At 40.7% G+C, this 19,488-nt stretch overlaps 4 protein-coding genes across 10 annotated transcripts; 2 read left to right on the top strand and 2 right to left on the bottom strand.

The window, feature by feature from the left end:
* Positions 1-211: 211 nt before the first annotated feature.
* LOC104442186 lies at positions 212-4,184 on the bottom strand. 6 transcript variants are annotated; one of them, XM_010055537.3, is made up of 4 exons: positions 3,848-4,184; positions 2,010-2,161; positions 1,269-1,759; positions 212-967 (listed from the first exon to the last, which is right to left on the bottom strand). In XM_010055537.3, the coding sequence occupies exons 2-4, from the start codon at positions 2,130-2,132 to the stop codon at positions 475-477; spliced, it is 1,107 nt and encodes a 368-aa protein (XP_010053839.2). In that variant the 5' UTR covers positions 2,133-2,161; positions 3,848-4,184; the 3' UTR covers positions 212-474. The 6 variants fall into 6 exon arrangements, with proteins under 6 accessions (XP_010053839.2, XP_010053838.2, XP_010053834.2 ...); XM_010055536.3 differs by having other exon boundaries at positions 212-964; positions 1,863-2,161; positions 3,848-4,183; XM_010055532.3 differs by having other exon boundaries at positions 1,863-2,161; positions 3,848-4,183.
* A 3,634-nt stretch (positions 4,185-7,818) lies between these two features.
* Positions 7,819-9,082, top strand: LOC104442188. The gene is made up of 2 exons (XM_010055539.3): positions 7,819-8,157; positions 8,724-9,082. The coding sequence occupies exons 1-2, from the start codon at positions 7,905-7,907 to the stop codon at positions 8,759-8,761; spliced, it is 291 nt and encodes a 96-aa protein (XP_010053841.2). The 5' UTR covers positions 7,819-7,904; the 3' UTR covers positions 8,762-9,082.
* A 1,685-nt stretch (positions 9,083-10,767) lies between these two features.
* On the top strand, positions 10,768-14,874 carry LOC104443226 (probable alkaline/neutral invertase F). The gene is made up of 5 exons (XM_010056562.3): positions 10,768-10,859; positions 11,014-11,670; positions 12,454-12,891; positions 13,483-14,041; positions 14,243-14,874. Exons 2-5 carry the CDS (start codon positions 11,014-11,016, stop codon positions 14,533-14,535), a joined length of 1,947 nt encoding a protein of 648 aa, XP_010054864.2. The 5' UTR covers positions 10,768-10,859; the 3' UTR covers positions 14,536-14,874.
* On the bottom strand, positions 14,871-17,385 carry LOC104442189 (pyridoxine/pyridoxamine 5'-phosphate oxidase 2). Of its 2 annotated transcripts, none has more exons than XM_010055542.3 (7): positions 17,197-17,385; positions 17,047-17,096; positions 16,880-16,937; positions 16,658-16,690; positions 16,398-16,493; positions 15,772-15,939; positions 14,871-15,685 (listed from the first exon to the last, which is right to left on the bottom strand). In XM_010055542.3, exons 1-7 carry the CDS (start codon positions 17,335-17,337, stop codon positions 15,584-15,586), a joined length of 648 nt encoding a protein of 215 aa, XP_010053844.1. In that variant the 5' UTR covers positions 17,338-17,385; the 3' UTR covers positions 14,871-15,583. The 2 variants fall into 2 exon arrangements, with proteins under 2 accessions (XP_010053844.1, XP_010053845.1); XM_010055543.3 differs by having other exon boundaries at positions 17,193-17,336.
* Positions 17,386-19,488: the final 2,103 nt, after the last annotated feature.

Genomic DNA, 19,488 nt, shown 5'->3' on the forward strand with positions numbered 1-19,488 from the left:
AAAGAAGAAGAGAAAAAAAAAAAAAAAAAAAAAAAATTTGGGTTAATTGAATTATGAAATTATTCTCGAGAATAAAGAAGTAATTTTTATACTCCTCGATTCCGTTCCAAATCTATTCCAAGAACAGATTGTTCTTGGGAACAAAAGAACGGAAGCAATCACTATTTGGCAGCTCACTAAATGCGCCCTAAGTGTCTCATGGACTTCTAGCAGAAAGCTAACTTTTCCTCTTCATGACCTCAAAACGTATTTGAAGATAAATCTAGCAGGTGGTCGTATTGAGTACAGGCCTATATATACATCTACAACACAATCGCACATTCGCCGAAGATGGGGAAAGCTACATTGATTTGAGAAACTACTGATGACCAGAAAATTTTACACACTGGCAAAACTAATTCCCTGGCAACCGATCGTGCTCGCGCTTCAGAAAGCAGCAGAGAAGGTTGACTTCGCGCAGCCACGTCCATTGTCTTAAAAAGGAGGCAATAACCACCCAACTGTCCATCCCACAAACAAACCAGCACCCACAAGGCTAAAACCTAATGCCACGGTGAGCGCATACTTGGTAATGTCTAGCCACAGCGGTCCTCGTTTCTCCCGTCTAGTATTGGCATTCTTACGAGGTTTTTTCCATGCTATTATACCTTTGTGAGGCGTCCAAGGATGGATGGCAGGGACAGGTGTGGCAATTGGTTGATCAGTGTTCTCAGCTTGCAAGTCGAATGCTTTTAGTTGCCATTGATGAAACCACTGCTTGTAGGCAAAAAGTTGAGAAGCTTGCCTGAAGAAGAGCCCGATGATGTGCTCCTTCTCTTCATGAGCTTGCTTTGCTGCCTTCTCTGCTTCTCTGGCCCGTGTTTGAGAATGCCGGAGTGCTTCCAAAAGCCGAGACTTGCAAGGATCACCATCAGGAACTTCATATGCTTCCTTAATATGTGCAGTGCCACCATTGTAAGTATTCCTGCTGCAAGTTTCCAAAGTACAATGAAGCACTTGAATTTGGAGCAGAAAACTAGTATAGCATCGCATGTATTTTAAAACTTTCGTTCAGAACTTGTGCTAGACAGATCTGGATCAGCATCTATAAAAACGGCGATGGTGATCATTACATTGCAAAGGTGCTTTTTCCTCCCTATCTATTTCAAGGACTAAAGATAATAACAAGTGGATGTTTGTTACCTATTTAAGCAGTATAATTTCTTTGAAGAAGAAGCTACCCTATCTAGCAACCAAAGATGATGTTACTCAAGTGTATCGAGAAGTACCTGCGCAACTCGCTGGGCACATTTTCTTCTAATGAAGCCGCACATGTTCCAACTGTTTCATCGGGATCAAAATCATGTGACCAAAAAGGTGGTCTCGAAAGAGTCTGTGACTGCAGTTTCCCGTGAGAAGGAATTCCTTGATCAGAGCATCGAATTTTTGAGCAGGCGTGTTGCTTAACATGAAGTTTCTGAGGCGGAGGAAGATCACAATTATCAACACGGTCAAGCGACTTCCTAGCAACCAAGGAGGCTACTTCATCCTTATCCATTGCACGCCACCATGGGTCAGTCTTTGCATTACTAATCCATGGGGAATACGGCTCAAAATCATGTTCAGTAAGTTGCTTGGAAATTGATGAGCCAAAATCATCTATTTGCATGCAGTCATAGCCACCTCCCATACTGATATCCTTGATATCTTTGGCCTCCTCACTTTCTTTGGCTTCCAACTCTCGTTCTCTACCATCAAAATCCTCACCATCTTCTTCATCCTGCAAGACCATCTTATGTGACTCAGAATATAAATTTCCCAAGCCTGTTTTCGAACTTTCCATTTCAACATCAAGGAATTCTATCTTTTTCACTCATTAAAACCTTTTGGAACCCACGGATTGGCTGGAGATGAAGCCACCATCTCGTGTCATCACAAAGATCAGAAAACAAAGGCTTCCCATTAGAAGGCAGGAATCCTATATCTGGTTGGTCACCCTCATCAGCCGTGTTGGTTGGTCCAGCATCTACCTGTTTAGATGTCAATGATGATGATTGGCAGCAAGCTAATTTGGGGGCTCTTTTTGCATCCTCCTGTACAAAATAACGGTTTATCGTTCTCTGCCATACAGCTCTGGCTTCAGCTGCTGCCATCACTCTCTGAGCCTTTCAGACATTTCTCTCTGTCCAGATAGAGGAGCAAGTGATTCCTCTTTTTTTTTTCAACAGCATGTAAACCAATTACAATACAGTTTATGATCCATAAATTATGACATCGGACAGCATCTTTATACATGAGACAAGATAAAAGAAATAAAAGGCAAATACAACAGTCGCGCTAACATCAGCATAAATATTTTCAACTCTTCCTGAATTCTAATAAAACACAAGCTATGTAGAAAACTCCAAACGACCTTTCAGAGAGAAACAAGAGGAAGTTTAATAACAAATAGAGGTATAAGGCAGGTGCTAGCAATGGCTACTAAATGCCTTTTAAGTAGTCAACCAATAATTTATTGCGAGTATTATTGTGTTCTTGAGCTTCCGACCAACATTCAGTAACCAATCATACCTCACTTGCACATGTTCTCTGCCCAAGTGTTTTTTTGCTCTGCATTTTCAGCTCCATTCACAGTATGCTAACAAGGTGTCGCACAACCAACTATACTTGTTTGCTAAAATGTGATTATGAAAACTGAATACACAATTGAATATGCAATCCATCTGAATTTGTCATGTGTGCATTTGACAGAAAGCTTTCTTGTGCTTAAACTCCTTAGCAAAGAATCGACCCTGCTTTCATGGAATTTGGATGGACAAAAAGACTAAAGTATAATAAGAATTCTTATTCCAATGTCTTTGTCAATGAAAATCAGTCAATTCACCTTGCTTTGATGGAACAATTGAATGTACAAAAACGATAGTCCCATAAAAATTCTTACTTCAATAGTCTCACAGATAAGGATACTCACACCTTAGTCAGGCAAAAACTCAATTTCAGCATATGTCACTCGTACAAGCAAATAACAGACACTAGAATTGATCAAGTTTGTTTGCAGGTAATATACCATGGGTAAGGCTATAGAAACATCAGCCATTTGCATAACTAGGAAGTCTTGGCTATCAAAAACTCAAGCAAATTAAGATGCCACGAGTTCAATTGTTTTGGCAATTACTTTTCCTGATGCTCACTACATAGGAATTTCTCCGCCCACTAGAGTCCCAACTCAGGCCAAGTTCTATCAAATCTATCGACCATGAGGGACAAGAATCACAACAGAGCTCTCAGTAAAAGCATGGGACTAGGAACAACTTTAAGGTTCGATGGGTCATTAGAGAATCATATCACTACAGAACGGATGAGCTTATTTGAGCCCAACACTTGCAAGATTCCTTTCTGAAAGATCAGTGGAACTCTAGAGGTCATGAGGTAAAAGAAATGTCATAATGCAGATAAAAATAGACCCTTTTTTGGCTTCTTCTAGCAGACAAGTACCAACAAGCATGTTCTAATCAATCACGGAACCTCAACAAGCTCCATGAATGCAGACTCATGTCCCTTCAAAGGAGGAGAGCTTGAATATCCAGAGAAACACAATCTTCTAATTTCGCCGCAACCAATCAAACAGGAAACGCCCGCAAACACAACAATTCAGACCCAGATCATTAATCATCAGAAAGGTTCCATCTTTAAGCAGGAGGCGGCGAAATTCGACGCAACAAAGCAAGAAAAGCACCATCGCCACAACACCATTAGGATGGTACAACCGGACCACCAATCAGCGAGGACGATAAACTCAAAAGCAAAAGCAAAAAGAAAGGAACTGGGAAGTGAAAAAGCAAAGGCGAGAGAGAGAGAGAGAGAGTACCGGAAAACCATGCATCCACCGCAGAAGGGCAGTGGCCAGCCCTTCTTGCTCGAGGCTTCTTGCACAGGAGCGAGGGCGAGAACCCAATCTGGCAAAAGGGCAACGAATGAGGAAAGAAAGGGAAGGAGAGGCTTGGGTTTTGCTCAGTAACAGTCAATGGGTTCGATGCCGCATCCTGTCGGTTTGCTCGTCCCCGAGCCTAACTTTTTCCTTGCGATAATATCAAGAAAATCGAATGATGGGATGACTGGAGCGCTACACGACACCGTCGGTTGTCGGCTCGCGACAGGACGTTGCGAGAGGGCCAAAAACAATGGGCGGCCCCGTCTGGTCCCACGACGACGGTGGCGTGGCGCGGCCCGGCCGTGCGCCGCCGCCGCTCGGTTTCGGTAGGATAAAGGGGAAATCGGTCCCTCGCGTCCCTGTCCAACCAACTACTCCCGCCGGATTTTCCCATGAGATATGGATATGCGCTGTCGTAATAGTCGAGCCGATGGCTAGAGATGTGCGCACGCTTGAAAGAGACCCCAAACTTTTTTTTACGCAACCCGGCCGGCGGGAGAATTATCAAACAAAGCCATAAGCTTTTTTTTTTTTGATTGATTCACTCCTAAACTTTTTGTGTTTATATTAATTCGATTCGTTCAGCCATTTTGATAAGCTACTGCTAGATTTGTCATACGGGTGAGCTAATCATGTTTGGGACATGTCATATATGATTCAATCCAAATTGATTAATTAATCGATTTATGACTTATTTATTAGTAATGTCTATTTATTAGCACGTAGGCTAGCTCCAATCGATGCTAAAGTGAATTATATTTTAAATAATATTACTTTTTTTATTTTTCTCTTTTTTCTTCCTCCTTTTCCTTGCTTGGGCTGGCAAGGCTGACCTCACTAATGGTTGGCGGGGGCAAACCTCCCCAGCCCTCGCAAGGAAGGAGGAAAAAAAAAAAGAAAGGAAAAAATAAAAATGTAATAAAAAATTCGAAATAAAAATCTGAACAGATTGAGTTGACATAAATGTAAAATGTTTTAGATTAAATTAACATAATTAAAATATATTTTAATTTTTTTTGGTAATTTTCATTGGGCTCACAAGACTGATCAACAGCCCTGGCATACGCGTGCTCTTCAAGCTTGAGGGTCCGGAGGTGCCGCATGATGTCTATGTCCGTCCGTATTCGAAATTGCACATTAGATCGAGTCGAATTTGGTCCCTTTCAACGTAGGTGGTTGCCAAAAAAGCCTGCTCGTTTGTCCTTCTGGGCAATATTTGGACACGGGAAATTCAAAATGAAATCGATAAAAAAAAGGAATTTGAGGAGAGATTTTTAAGCGTGTTAGTAAATTACGAACATGGGCAAAACTTGAATTCATTGATCAAATCCTTACTTCAGGAAATTTGACAAAATTCCATGTTAACGGACTAGACAACATCACAACAAAGCAATTGCTAGATAATTGTGTAAATCTTTTTCGGGTTTTAGACTTAATTTGTTTCATGGAAAATGAATGGTTTGAAAAAAATCTTCCTAAAAATGATATTTTAACATCACTCAAAAAAATAAATAAACAGAAAATGTTTTATTATCCTCAAAAGTATTTAGACGTATATAGTTGTTAAAAATGAAAATATTTTCTGTTAACTACTTATTTCAAGCGATGCAAGCAATTATCGTTAAGAAAATTATTTTTTAAATTATTTATTCTTATAATAATTCTCATCATGTTTTTACCACGAAGTTCTCTAACCTTTAGTAAAGAAAAAAACAAACAGCCATCAAATCCAAGTATCAAAATAACTACATATTTTTTAGTGCTTTGTGCAAGAAAACAATGAAAAATTACACTTAAATTTGGGTTTAATGTATAACGTAATCCTTGAATTTTAACTTGTTCAATGTAATCCTAAACTTTAAACAAATATACAATGTAGTTCTTGAATTTTTAAATTATTCATTGTGATCTTTCGAATTTTGGTATATATTTAATTTAATCCTTACATTATATATAACCGTTCAATATCGTCCTTAAACTTGAATCAATTTCTCATAAATTGAATCGAACATGTATAAAAAATTTGGAGATTACATTAATTATATTAAAAGTTTAAAGATCATATTAATCTTGAGATAAAATTCAAGAATCGCATTGAATATATGAAAAAGTTTAAAGAATCATATTATAAATTGAGTCGAATTTCATGATTATTTACGTTAACATCCCTTCTCGTGCGCACAAGGCTCGTTTTCAGGAGGCGACGGGTTTGCTATGACGAGTTAAAAAGCCCTAAAAGGGGTTTTAGGACTGCGGAGGAAGGAGGAACTTTTCGAGTCCAGCAGGCGGAAAGTGCAGAGCTCGACAATTTGCAAAACGGAGCTCCAGCTTCACCTTCACCTTCACCTTCAGTCCACCAGCATCTGCATCGACCGCCCCGTAACTCTCTCTCTCTCTATCGCGTTGGTATTGCTGTATGAAAATTCGTGATGGGCTCATTCCCCTCTGTCCAATTCGTCTTTTTTTCCATGCTTTCTTGAGCTTGTAATCGCGGGTAGGTGCCGATTCATCGCCGCTCGGACCATTCGTGTCGTGGTTCCGCCCTTAGAAATCGTGGGTCCATGGCGGGATTATCCGCCGTCGCCCGAATCGAAACTGGCTTTCATTGCTGGGCTGTAGAAAGTTCGTCAGTTGAAATGCAAGATGTGGGTTCCCCTTTGATTGCCTGCTTTCGCCGCGTATCTATCGTGCCGGTCTCGGGCAGTGTTGTTGGCATTGGATTGGTCATAAGGGCCAGCGAAACGTTTCTGATCACGGGGAGCTTATGGTTGCCATTTGACGCGGCTAATGTGAATGTTATTGTTCATAGGTTGCGTGCCATTTAGCCTGCGGGGCGCGGGTTGATTTTGTTAAAATGCGCTTGGTCGTTGACTATGATCGGGTGATTGTTTTGACTTCCGTTGGGGCGTGCTTGGATGAAGTTCTTTTTTGGCTCTAAGGTGAATGTTGTCATCATCAGGAAACTACTGTGCCCCACGAAATGGATAGTCTAGGATGATTTCATATTCTCCTCTCGTGTTGTAGGTATGGTATTGCCTTCGTATGCTCATGGTGAAATAAATGATATGTGCATTGCAGGAAGAAAGATAGCCTCAAAGCAAATCGAATTTATACTTGAGACGTGTGTGTATTCTGCCCAGTAAAAGATTGACCTGCTCTCGTTGTTATAAATCAGATAGCATGAAAGTCAGAGCTTGAATCGTGCTAGATTGAAATTGTGGACTGCATAGGCTACCTCTTCTGATCCCTTTCCATGCTGAGGCAGCGTCATGTTGGCCAAAGGCCAAGATTGGGGATGCTATGTTTGAAATTTGGATGTCCTTGCCTACTTGGATTTGAAGATTGTGACTATGATTTCCTTCATAATTTGAATATGCTAAAGGTTTATTTTTGCAAAATATTTACTGCGCTTCTGTGTTTACCTTATTTAGGCTTTGGAATTAGGATTATCTATTCGTGCATACTCCTTGTGACTGGTGACTAAAATATATCATTTTTTCTTAGTATGGTTGTTTGGATTCCGAGTTCGTGAGACATTTCACTGAGAGTAGTATCAGAATTAGTTGCTGAAAGCTTATGGTCACTTGCTGGCCATCATGGCTTTATTTGCAGCTTTTAGCTTCAGTGGAACAAGTTCTCGAAAGAACGAAAATTCTGGTATGCATTATTTCACAGAAGCTGTGGTCTGTGAAGATTTACTTCTCATTTACAACATCTATTTGTTGTTTACAAGCTGACATGGTCTTTCTACTCATTCCAAGGATTGTTTAGAATAGGTGCTTCGCTGTACGGTAGCAGCCTATCTTTACCCATGTGTTTCAAATGCAAGTATTATGATTCATAATTGCTTAAAATACATCTTTTTCATTTGGGGAAATTTATCAGTTCCCTTTTTTTGCCTGCAGGCTTTTTATTATCATCCTGCATATATAGTATGTGCGATCAGTCGGTTTAAATTTTCAAAGTTGATTCCGTTTTGAACTAGTATTCAGTAATGGGTACTGAAGAGTCGAAAGATCCTTTCAAAGGGGTGGACTGGAAAGCCGTTGGCAGTGACATACAAAAGGATCCCGCTGCTAAACCAATTGTAAAGAAGCGGTTGCCTAAAAAGATTAGACAAATACCAGAATATTACTTCCTTCCTCGAAGATCTTTGACCTCGACTCTTGCTTTTTACGGGGCATGCATTGCCGGTGGAATTGGTGCTGGAATGCTGTTGGAGATTTGGATAAATAAGAAAGTCAAAGGTGAGAAAATATCTTATATCATCTTCTTAGGTATCACACAGGAGCTTGGCTTCATTGTCCCTATCTGCACATTTGCACAGTTGATGACAGTAAAGTGTCCTCTAAGGAAATCATCAACCCATGCCACACTGATCTTAGAATCTAGTCTAGGGCCTTGTTATGTTGATGTTTTCTTCCTTTGCCCTTACTACATGTGAAAATGAACAAATGAGTTGGTTCACTCATATGTATTTAATAATTTGAAACAAGAAAAGGACTGGTGAGGCAAAGCCAAAGATGAAGAATGACATGGATTTGCTGTCATGTTGTTTTATCACATTAAAGATATCTAGCTAGAACAGAGTCTCGAAATTGACAAGACTTTGCAGTCGTTTAGACTTCATAGAAACAGTTACCGAAGATGTGCTGCTTTCATGTTCTCGAAGGAGTTTAAGTTATGAATCGTGTTCTGTACGCATTTACTCGTGATACTATCTGTCCTCTTCTTGTCTATCTGGTGAATTGATCTTTCCCTCCGCCAAATACATGTCCTATGATATAATAGATGTTTTTCCTTGACATTGCAGAGGATGGAGGAGGCGTCGTATGGGAGTTCGACAAGTAGATGAGATATGAATTTTCTTGATTGGAAACAAGTAGACAAGTAGATACAACAATATTCCGTGATCTTCTGATGTAAGTTTCGCCGTTTTGAATTGGCTGTGACTATGCATTGATGAACACTGGTAGCCGGTCGATCGACGAAAGCGAGGGTTCGGTGTTATCGGAGGCAGTCTTCATGGTGGTGGTAGCTGGTGCAGAGAGTCCTGCAGCATAGCAAAACTCTTTTGCTCAGTCACCACACCGTTTTGCTTGATTGAAATTTACACATTACTAATTGTGGGAATGAGAACCCAAGTTTCATTATTAGCCTTTCATTTGCTTCTCCGCCTTTCCGGCCCTCGTCATCTCGAGTTATGTCTCGCTGATCCTCTAGATTTTGCTTTCAATTAACCAATTATTACAGAAGAAACGAAGCTCAATGATTTCAGCTGAAGACAACATGCAGATTTTAATTTCATAATTTGAGATCACACGCTAATGCAAGAAGCCGAACCGTATCATTTGCGGTATTGGTCCTCCGAATCGCATTTTCTTTTCATTTGATTTAAATTTTTTTAAGAACTAAAGGCGCATGCGTTTCGTGGAAAATGAGTGATTTAGAAATTACTTTTCAAAAATCATTACTTGTAGCTCTTACAAAAATAACAAAAAATCATTACTTGTGGCTCTTACAAAAATAACAAAAATAAACGAAATGGAGAACTTTTTTCTTTTTTTGTCCTCCACCACAATAGTTATTTATGATGAAAATATTTTTTGTTGATTAATTTTTTTTAAACGACATAAGCAATCATTTTTAGGTGGGTTGGTTCGGATCACAAATGATCCAATTTAAATTGTTTTTTTTTTTTTTCGCAATGTAAATTTATCTATCATTTAGCGAAATCCAGGAAAGCTTGTTTCTTATGCATTTTTTTAAATAAATGATATTACTAAAATACTTTCATACGATACAAATTTAATGGATAATTTTGATTTTTTTTTTAAATTGAGGCTCTATTTGCTTTTTGAAAAATATTTTCTAGAAATATAATAATATTTTTGATGTTTGCTTGAATTCGAAACTAAATTAGAAATCTTTTTCTGTCATTGAAAAGCAAAATGTGATTTGATTTTCCTCCATATACTCCTTTTAAAATATATTTTTCATTTTTTAATTGGACTTTTAAATTTACATTTTATTTTATTAATCCTTCTTTGATCAATCAATCGGCAACTAGATATAGAGAAGTTTGAGCTTTGTTAAATTTGACAAGGTTGACTTGAGGCTAGTGAGCTCAAGCCTCACTAGATGTTGGCAAGGTCGAGCTTGTCTGAGGGTGGTGAGCTCGAGCTTTGCCCAATTGACAATCTTGAGTTTGGCCAACCTCTAGCAAGCACGTCTCTCGCCCAGCCAATTGCTAAATCACTCAATTTTTTTTTTATTTTTGGCAAAACGAACGCATTCCGAGAGACCGAGAAATCTACGATATCCCGGAGCTGACATTACAAAGCGGGTCGATGGTCGATGGCGCGGAACTCCATCGAAGCAAAAGGGAGGGCGCCACGTGGATAGTCTAGTCTAGTCTACTATGCAGCCACCGTCCTGCTTATTATTATAGCAGCTGCAGCAATTCGTTCACAAGAAAAAGGGACCTCCAATATTCCCAAAACGCCCCCGCGCGTGGACGCGAGTCCCTCCCCCCATGCATCATCGACTCGGGGGGTCACGGGGTCAGTGGGAAAAAATATTGGGGCCCACTTTTCTGACGCTCTCTCTCCTCTTTCTCTCTTTTGTCCCCCTCCCCTCCTATGTGGCGCCGTGTGAGTGGTCCGGGACCACGCTGACGTGGCGGTCCCGGACCACCCAATATTTTCTCGGGTCAGTGGTGGCAACCCCCCCTCGTAAATTCCCGCGTGAACCAGACCCACTTTGCTTAAATAAAGTCGACATAACCGCCTCAACAGAAAAAAGACCAGCCCACGCTTTTCTCGCTCCCCGCCCGCCGCCTCCCTCCCCCGCCCGCCCTCCTCCTCCTCCTCCTCAGCCCTTCCGGCCGCCGCCATTGTTACGCTGCAACTCTCTCTCGCTCTTCCCTTCCCACCGCATTCTCAAAAAGGTACCTCTCCTCCTTCATCATCATCATCTTCTCTTTCTTCTTCGTCTTCTTCGCGTTTTCGGCCGCGGCGTGCGCGAGCGGAGATGGCGGCTTCTCGCGTGGCGCGCGCGCGCGCGTGGGTTTTCATGCCTTTCGAACTCTTTCTTTCTTTCAGATGCACGAGTCGCTCGGAGAACCGCTCCCCGACGAAACCGAGCCCAATCCGGCCGCTCCTCCGAAGAGCTCCACCGCCGGCGCCGACAAGAAATCCCCGCCCGAACCCGTACCGGTCGCCGGTGTCGGAGGCGAAGGCGTGCCGTCGGCCTCACCTGAGAATGCGGGCTCTCTCGCTCCTCTCCCGGATCCTGCTCCGGCCGTCGCGACGTCAGCGGCGACGGCGGCCTCTCCGGGGCCTCGAGATACTGAAGCCGCTTTGAAGTCGCGGACCGAGTCTGGAGAGATCGAGACGCCCGAGCAGAATCGGGATTCTTCGGATTCTGCGAAAGACGGAGATGCGGAGGCGATGGAGAAATCATCAGGGGTGGTTGAAGAGGAAGAGGAAGGGTCTCCGGAGAAACCGAGTAGGAAGGCGAGTTTCGGCCACGACATCTCGGACAACGTGAAGGCCACGATCAGGCCGTGCCCCAGCCTGAGCGCCAACCTCAACAACTACGACTCCGTAGTGGAGGATGCCTCGCAGCGCGCCGGCGGCAGCCCGGTGATGGAGGAAGCGTGGGAGAGGCTCAACAAGTCGTACATCTTCTACAAGGGCAAGCCCGTGGGAACTCTCGCCGCTATGGATCCGAACGCCGACATGCTGAACTATAATCAGGTAATGTAAGTGCAGTCGGATTCATCTGTCCTGCTTGTTCATGCATATTACTGTTCAGATAGATTAGTGGCTCTGGTTCATTCTTTATGGTGAATATGCATGTGTCTTTTGTTTCCTTGTTCTTGAATTGTTTCATCCGCTCAAGAGCAATCTCTTGCTTTCACCCCCTATTTTATGGTGTGACTTTCAACATGAACTTCTCTAGGTTTGAATTCAGTGATGACCAAGTTACTGGGTATCATTTAGGTGTAATTTGTTGCAGATTCGAACTCATAATGAGGGACTCTTTCTTCGGCAGGATCAGACTCTGTTTCTCTTCATGTTGCAGTTACATGGGCAACGCTTATTTCTAAAACTATCCAGTGCAGAAATTCTATTCTTAGTCCTAACCTTCATTGCCCTTCTTCATCTTCACATCATATTCTAAGCACATACTGAGAATCAGTTGCATCTAATCCGTATTTGGAAGAATAGGGTCTACCCTGCTTTATCCAAGAAAGACTATTGCTACCTTGGAATAGTAATCGTGTGGACAACAATTTTATCCAACTTTGTTTCTGATCTTGGTATTTTCATGGGTATAAAGATTATTTCAAATAGGTACCCAAGCCATGCTTTTACATCTTATACACAACTGATTTGGCATGACAGCTCCCCTTGAATCTGTTCCATTCGGCTTCTTGTTTGGTCTTTGCTGCCATCAGCCGATTTTTTCATCGGCACTTTTGCATTTGTCTCTGGAGCGTGGTTTCTTGTTGATATTTCTTGATGTATGAACTTCAGGTCTTTGTTAGAGATTTTGTCCCTAGTGGATTGGCTTGCCTGATGAAAAAAGAGATGGAACCAGAAATTGTGAAGAACTTCCTGTTAAAGACCCTTCATCTCCAAGGCTGGGAAAAGAGAATCGATAACTTCACTCTTGGAGAAGGAGTTATGCCTGCGAGCTTCAAAGTCGGTTTTGACTTGCAAGACAAAAAGGAGAGACTAGTCGCAGATTTTGGCGGTAGCGCGATAGGAAGAGTTGCGCCTGTTGATTCAGGGTTCTGGTGGATCATACTGCTGAGGTCATATACAAAGTGCACGCATGATTATTCCCTTGCGGACCTGCCAGTTGTGCAGAAAGGAATGAAGCTGATACTTAACCTTTGCCTATCTGATGGATTTGACACTTTCCCAACACTACTTTGCGCAGATGGTTGTAGCATGATTGACAGAAGAATGGTGAGTTTTCTCATCATTCTTTTTCTTGATTATCGAGCTAAAACTTGTGAAAATGGCTTGGCACATGCTTGGCATATCTGAGAATTTTAGAATCTACTTTTGTAGTTGGTTCAAGAACTGTTGTATTAACACTGCATCCCTACCTCTCTAAATATCATCTGATGCTGGCTACAGAAGATCATTATCTGCTGATAAGGTTTCTGTCCCCACTAGCCTTCAGAGCACACCAATACCGATTGCACCTTTCAATGGCTGTAGTCATGCTTAAGCAACGCAACCTAAATGATAGATTTTTTAGCAAGTCTTAAGTCACATCTACTCTGTAAAGCAACATGTAATGGTGATAGATAAGACATGTGAAGGCCAATTTTTCTCTAGTTTCTCTCTAAAAGTAGCATCGGTTTCTTTTCCACCAAATGATGAAGTATTACACCAGGGTATAGCTCAATGAGAGGTATGGGATGGCAAAAAAGGTGTTCTTAGGTGGTAGATGACTTCAGATTTTCCTAAGGAGCTCCTAGCTCCAAACACCGCTCTAGTCTCAAGACACAAACAATGATGGTCACTAAAAACTTGTTGCTTTTTGAACAGGGTGTCTATGGCTATCCAATTGAAATCCAGGCTCTCTTCTATTTTGCGCTAAGGTGTGCACAGCAGTTGCTGAAACCCGAGCGTGATGGCAAGGAACTTATTGAGCGAATTGACAAACGGATAATGGCTCTTAGTTTTCACTTTAGGAAGTACTACTGGATGGATCATACCCAGTTGAATATCATCTATCGTTACAAAACGGAGGAGTATTCTGATACTGCTGTCAATAAGTTCAATGTGATACCGGAATCGATTCCTGACTGGGTGTTTGATTTTATGCCACTTCGGGGAGGATATTTCATCGGAAATGTTAGCCCAGCCCGAATGGACTTCAGGTGGTTCTTAGTTGGGAACTGCATTGCCATTTTGAGTTCTCTGGCTACACCAGCCCAAGCAACAGCAATCATGGAACTAATTGAGGACCGGTGGGAGGACTTGATAGGGGAGATGCCTTTGAAGATCACTTACCCTGCGCTCGAGGGACATGAATGGAAAATAGTTACTGGATGTGATCCAAAGAACACAAGATGGAGCTACCATAATGGCGGATCTTGGCCAGGTAAACTGCAGTTATTGCCACTGTCATCTTCTTCTGATAAAGAGCATTGAAAAATTACTCTCTTTACCATCATCAGGCCATTCTTCAATTCTTACTAACTTATACAATACAATTGATCTGAAGACCCAATATGTGAGTTATGTGAAAGACAAATCCAATTGACACAGTTATTTTTCTTGTGTGGTGGTTATTATTTCACAGTGCTACTATGGCTGCTGACTGCAGCTTGTATCAAGACCGGTAGGCCTCAGACTGCAAAGCGAGCGATTGAGTTGGTCGAGAAGCGCCTCGCGAAAGATGGTTGGCCTGAATATTATGACGGAAGGTCAGGGCGATACATTGGGAAGCAAGCTAGGAAGTACCAGACATGGAGCATTTCTGGCTACCTGATCGCAAAGCTGATGATTGAGAATCCGGCCAACATATCCATCATCTCTTTTGAAGAAGACAAGAAGATATCCAAGCCAAGGCTCACTCGCTCCACCTCATTCTAAATCGATGCAGTTGTTATTTTGTTTCCCCTTCTTAGAGGAAAGGGATGTAAATGCCGTATACACAAATTAGGAAAAATTGTCCAGTATATCTGGTGCGTTGGGCTAACGCCATCAAAGGCTTCAACCCTTTAGGAAGATGACACTGCATAGGTACATATAGAACACTAGAGAATTTGAACTTTCTTGAAGGTTTCTTTGTTCACGATACTTCCAATTTTACTAGAACAAGAAAACTTGTAGTTTGACTGGGTTAGACTCTTAACACGTTGATACAGAACCCATTTCTCAAAATTATAAGAAATTGATGTCTTTGATTTCGAAATTTGAGGACCCAATTCAATATTACAAGACAGCATATATCTATTCCATCAATTGTGATTTTAGTCATATGATAGATCCTCGATGCACCTAGTCAAGCCTAACCGGACATTCTGCATGGATTTTCCATCAACATATAAGTTCCCGAGTCCTCAGAACACTGTTGAACGGCATACATTCAGACAGCAGCTAACCTATAGACCATATGCCAGAAAATTTTGCAGTTGGATGCATCCAGGTTCTCGATGACCCTGTCCTGGCAGAACATAGTCCTTTAATAGAATGACCACACTTTCTTGATCAAGTATGGCGCATAGTGGTCTTTGGACAATGAAATAGTTATGATTCATCAAGCGCAAATACCTGTGACTCTCTTATATTCTCTTGACCATGAACAATACCTTTAATAATGGCAACATGCCATATGGAGGATAGCAAATGTTCTTCAAGACATCAAAGCAACTGAACAGTGGCCAAGTATGCCTCCAATTTCTTCAGTCTTTGTGCATGTTAAAGTATGCATACACATGCATCTGCTTGCTCCTCTGGATACATCAAAGAAAATTTCAGACTTGGCTTACTAATCCCAGGTGAATAGGCTTACCTTTTAAGCATGCTGCTGAAAAATTGAGAGACTATATGCAGATCACACCAACTGGAAATGTTGGCGATAAAAAAACCACTAGAAATGCTCTGAATTGGCCATTTTATCTAAGTAGAATTGTGAAGATCATGGATTAATCCTCTCCAAAGCCCAACATTTCTCTTGAGAATCACTTTGTGTTGATGTAAAAGTCATCCTCTGGTTACTCTTCAAATTCAAATAATCAACCTACATGAGAAAGGAAAAACATAAGGATGTTATCCTGGTTAAAGATTAACAAAGCAAAATAAGTTCAAGGCACGAAAAAAATCAACCTGATCTGGATCCATAATCAGCAGACAAAAAGAGTCGACAGGGCTGGTTGAAGAATCTAAAGAATTTTCATCCGTTAAATGTTCGCCTATGTAGGGGAGGCCAGGAGTAGGTCCCAAGTACTGTAGTCTGGATTTCACAGAACAAGCATGCCAAGCTTTCTCTCGTTGCTGCACTTAGATTAGAAGTAATAAATTCATCTAAGGTTCATCTAAATAAGAAATGTGATGCAGTGACTGCTTGCCCCAACATTGGCATTATTACACCATAGCTCATTTCTTGATTAAGCCCAGTTTGCATATGGTATTGCCCATCTCCACATTGTGTCTTTATATGCAGTACTATGAGCTTTGTGGTATCATGCTTATTCACAAAGAATAAGCGATATTGACATGATATATTAAAACTTCGAATCATTTCGCAATTGTTTGCTTGATCAGTTAAAAGCTTCCGGAGCTCATTTAATGACCTCATGGATGTATGCAGATTACACACTCAGTGAAATCCAAACCCACAAGAACCCAAAGACAACTCTAAAAAATTGCTTACTAGTACCAACACCAATCATACAAGAAATGCACATGAAGCTACATGGAATGATAATGAACATTCAATAAGAAATATGCACCTGAAGCTTCAGGCTATCAGGATTCGAATGATCAATCATCTCGACTATCCCGCTGATCCGAAACTGCTCCCAAGAGTCGGTGAAGTACCAACATATCTAGAGAGGGGAAATCAAGTTCTTTCATTAATAGACCATAAGGAGATCACAGAAATCTTAAAACCCCATCAATTATATCTAAGCAAGTCAGCAGTAGTTTTGTTGCACTGATAAAAGCTCCCGAATATATTATGACATAGCGTATACCCTCTAATAATGATTACCTCAGCTAGTGGATTGTGCTTGAGCTCTTCAATCTGCAGAATTCAAAGTCAGATATGAACAAGCACTTGCAGAGATGAAAGTTAAAACCAGGCATTGCTGCGTCTGCTCAAGCAGAATGTTCAGTCGTCAAAAACATAAGACCGAGAGCAATGGATGGATACCCATTTCAGAACCGACCAACCCACTGCTCAGACAGTAAAGAAGCGAAGAAAGCAAAGAACCTTGCGACTGCGGGAATCGGTATGAATTTGGATCTTATCGCTGCCCTCCTGAAACCCCCTGCAAAATCAATCAAAGAGCGCCTCAATTGCCTGCTTTAGCAACCGCAGAATACGAATCTACTGCATTCGCTGAGACAATCGCGGGTATGGGAATCCAGAGCAGAGACCGGAAGACGACGGTCCGATTGGCGGGTCTTCCATTGGATCCGACAGTCGCCTGACACCAAGAAAACAGGGCAAGCAAATTGTCAAGAGGGGCGCCTTAAAAATCGAAACTTTTTGACATCAAAGAGCGAGGCGCGAAAAGGGGTACGAGCTGGAAGAAGGAGGAGTGCTTGAGACTGGAGTTGGAGCGCAGCGCGTCGAGGAGAAGCTGTTTCCATGGCGCCGTCGCCGTTGGACTGCCCATCTTTCTGATTCTTCCACTCTGCTTTGGGGATAACTGGACAACAATGCATACGTTTCTTCTTGTTTTGGAATGAAATTTACGTTTCTCCAACATATTTTCTTGATTTTAACGAAACTATTGTTTTGTTTTTTTTTTTTAATTTCTTTTTGCGATAAGAAGATTCATTCACGTCTCACATACAAAAGTCATTCGATTTTCACGTTTGGCTCTCCGTCTATGTGATCATGGACCATGATAAACGTCCTTTATATACAAAACAGGGAAAAAACTATTAGTGAAGTCTTAATTTATAATATTTGTGCCAATTTAATTATAAATATTTTTATTTGGTGTTGAAAGATTTATGATTTTTATTATTTTTCTTATGTGATATCGCCATCCAATAAAAATAATAAAATTTTCAATAAAAAAGGTAATTTGGATAGACTACCTCTTCTCGCTTATGTTATTCATTTTTGGGTTAAAAAAATAAACATTGTTTTGTGGGAGAATCAAAAGGAGGTTCAGTTTCTATTTCCTAGATTGTTAAATATCAAAAATCGTTTTTTTGCTCTTTATTTCTTAACAGATCTTCATAGTGGGTGGCACTTAGATCTGTGCCAAGGTTTAAGGCAAAAAGGAAATAAGATTTTTATTTGAATACTGTCTGTCAACCGATGATATAAATAATTTTTAATAATATTTTGATAATATCTTGATTTTTTTATTATTTTCTCTTTTTTTCTCTCTCCTTTTTTCTTCCTTTTGCCGCTAGCGAAATTATTTAAAATTGGATACCACGTAAATCGATCAATATCCACATCTGTAATATACATCTAAAATTAGTTGAAAAAATTAAATTAGAACCAAATTAATAGGTACATGACTAAGTTGACACCATTAAAATATTTAAATTAAATTGACACAAATGTAATATATTTATAGTTTTTTTGACACTTTTTTTCGACAAAATAGTCGATGGCATCATAATACTTATTGGAAAGCCCTTGTGATGTTTTGAAAGTAATATAATAATCAAAATCTGTTAATGTGTGCATTATTGGTCGACAGATGTGCAGGTCATATGTGGATGCTCCAACAGTTTCTTTAAAGCAAGAATTGCTCTGCCACCATCGAGGGAACAAGAAATTGGAGGTCGACGTGGCTGAAATCTTGGACTGAGTAGAGCTTGAACGAGTCAACTAAAATGAGAAGTTCATGAGAACTTGGACGGATCGAGAAAAAGTGAACAGTTGAGTGGAACCAGTGCTGCCATATTTGTTTGGATTGTTTGGAAGGGTCAAAGATAAGAGGTGAACAAACGTTTCGGCGAGAAAAGCGAGAATACAAATGGTCAAAGTAGTTCGAAGATGTGCCGCGTGCTTCCATCACTTTGAACTCCTCTTGGATGGATTCGGAATACAAATTAGTGGTTAATGACCAGGTTCAGAGTTTGGAAGTGACCGTAGAAAATCCAAAAAACCTAGAGTCAGCATTTTGTGCGAGCAATCATGGAGTCGATTGAGAGATAAGTTGTCAATCGACTCTATGATTGCTCGCACAAAATGCTGACTCTGGATTTTCTGTGTTTTCTGGGTTTTCTGCTGTCACTTCCAAACTCTGAACCTGGTTATTAAACGCTAATTTAAATTCCAAATCCATCCAAGCGTAGTTCAAAGTGATGGAAGCACGCGGCACATCTTCGAACTACTTTGACCATTTGTATTCTCGCTTTTCTCGCCGAAACGTTTATTCACCTCCTATCTTTGACCTTCCAAACAATCTGAACAATATGGCGGCACTGGTTCCACTCAACTGTTCACTTTTTTCTCGATTCGTCCAAGTTCTCACGAACTTCTCATTTTATTTGACTCGTTCAAGCTCTACTCAGTCCAAGCTTTCAGACACGTCGACCTCCAATTTCTTGTTCCCTCGATGGTGGCAGAGCAATTCTTGCTTAAAAAACTGTTGGAGCAAGATCTACATATGACCTGCACATCTGTCGACCAATAATGCACACATTAATAGATTTTGATTATTATATCATTTTCAAAACATCACAAGGATTTTCCAATAAGTTTTTATTAAAATTAAAGAAATGATTTTCTTTATTTTATTCTCTCAACGAATTTTTAAGTATTTGAAAGCATTTGTTTGGTAACTATCTAAAATCTTTATTTCCGGAATAAAAATTTATTTGATATGATCCTTAAATTTTTTG

The sequence above is a fragment of the Eucalyptus grandis genome, chromosome 4 (assembly GCF_016545825.1).
Source record: "Eucalyptus grandis isolate ANBG69807.140 chromosome 4, ASM1654582v1, whole genome shotgun sequence".
In the NCBI taxonomy this organism is placed as follows: domain Eukaryota; kingdom Viridiplantae; phylum Streptophyta; class Magnoliopsida; order Myrtales; family Myrtaceae; genus Eucalyptus; species Eucalyptus grandis.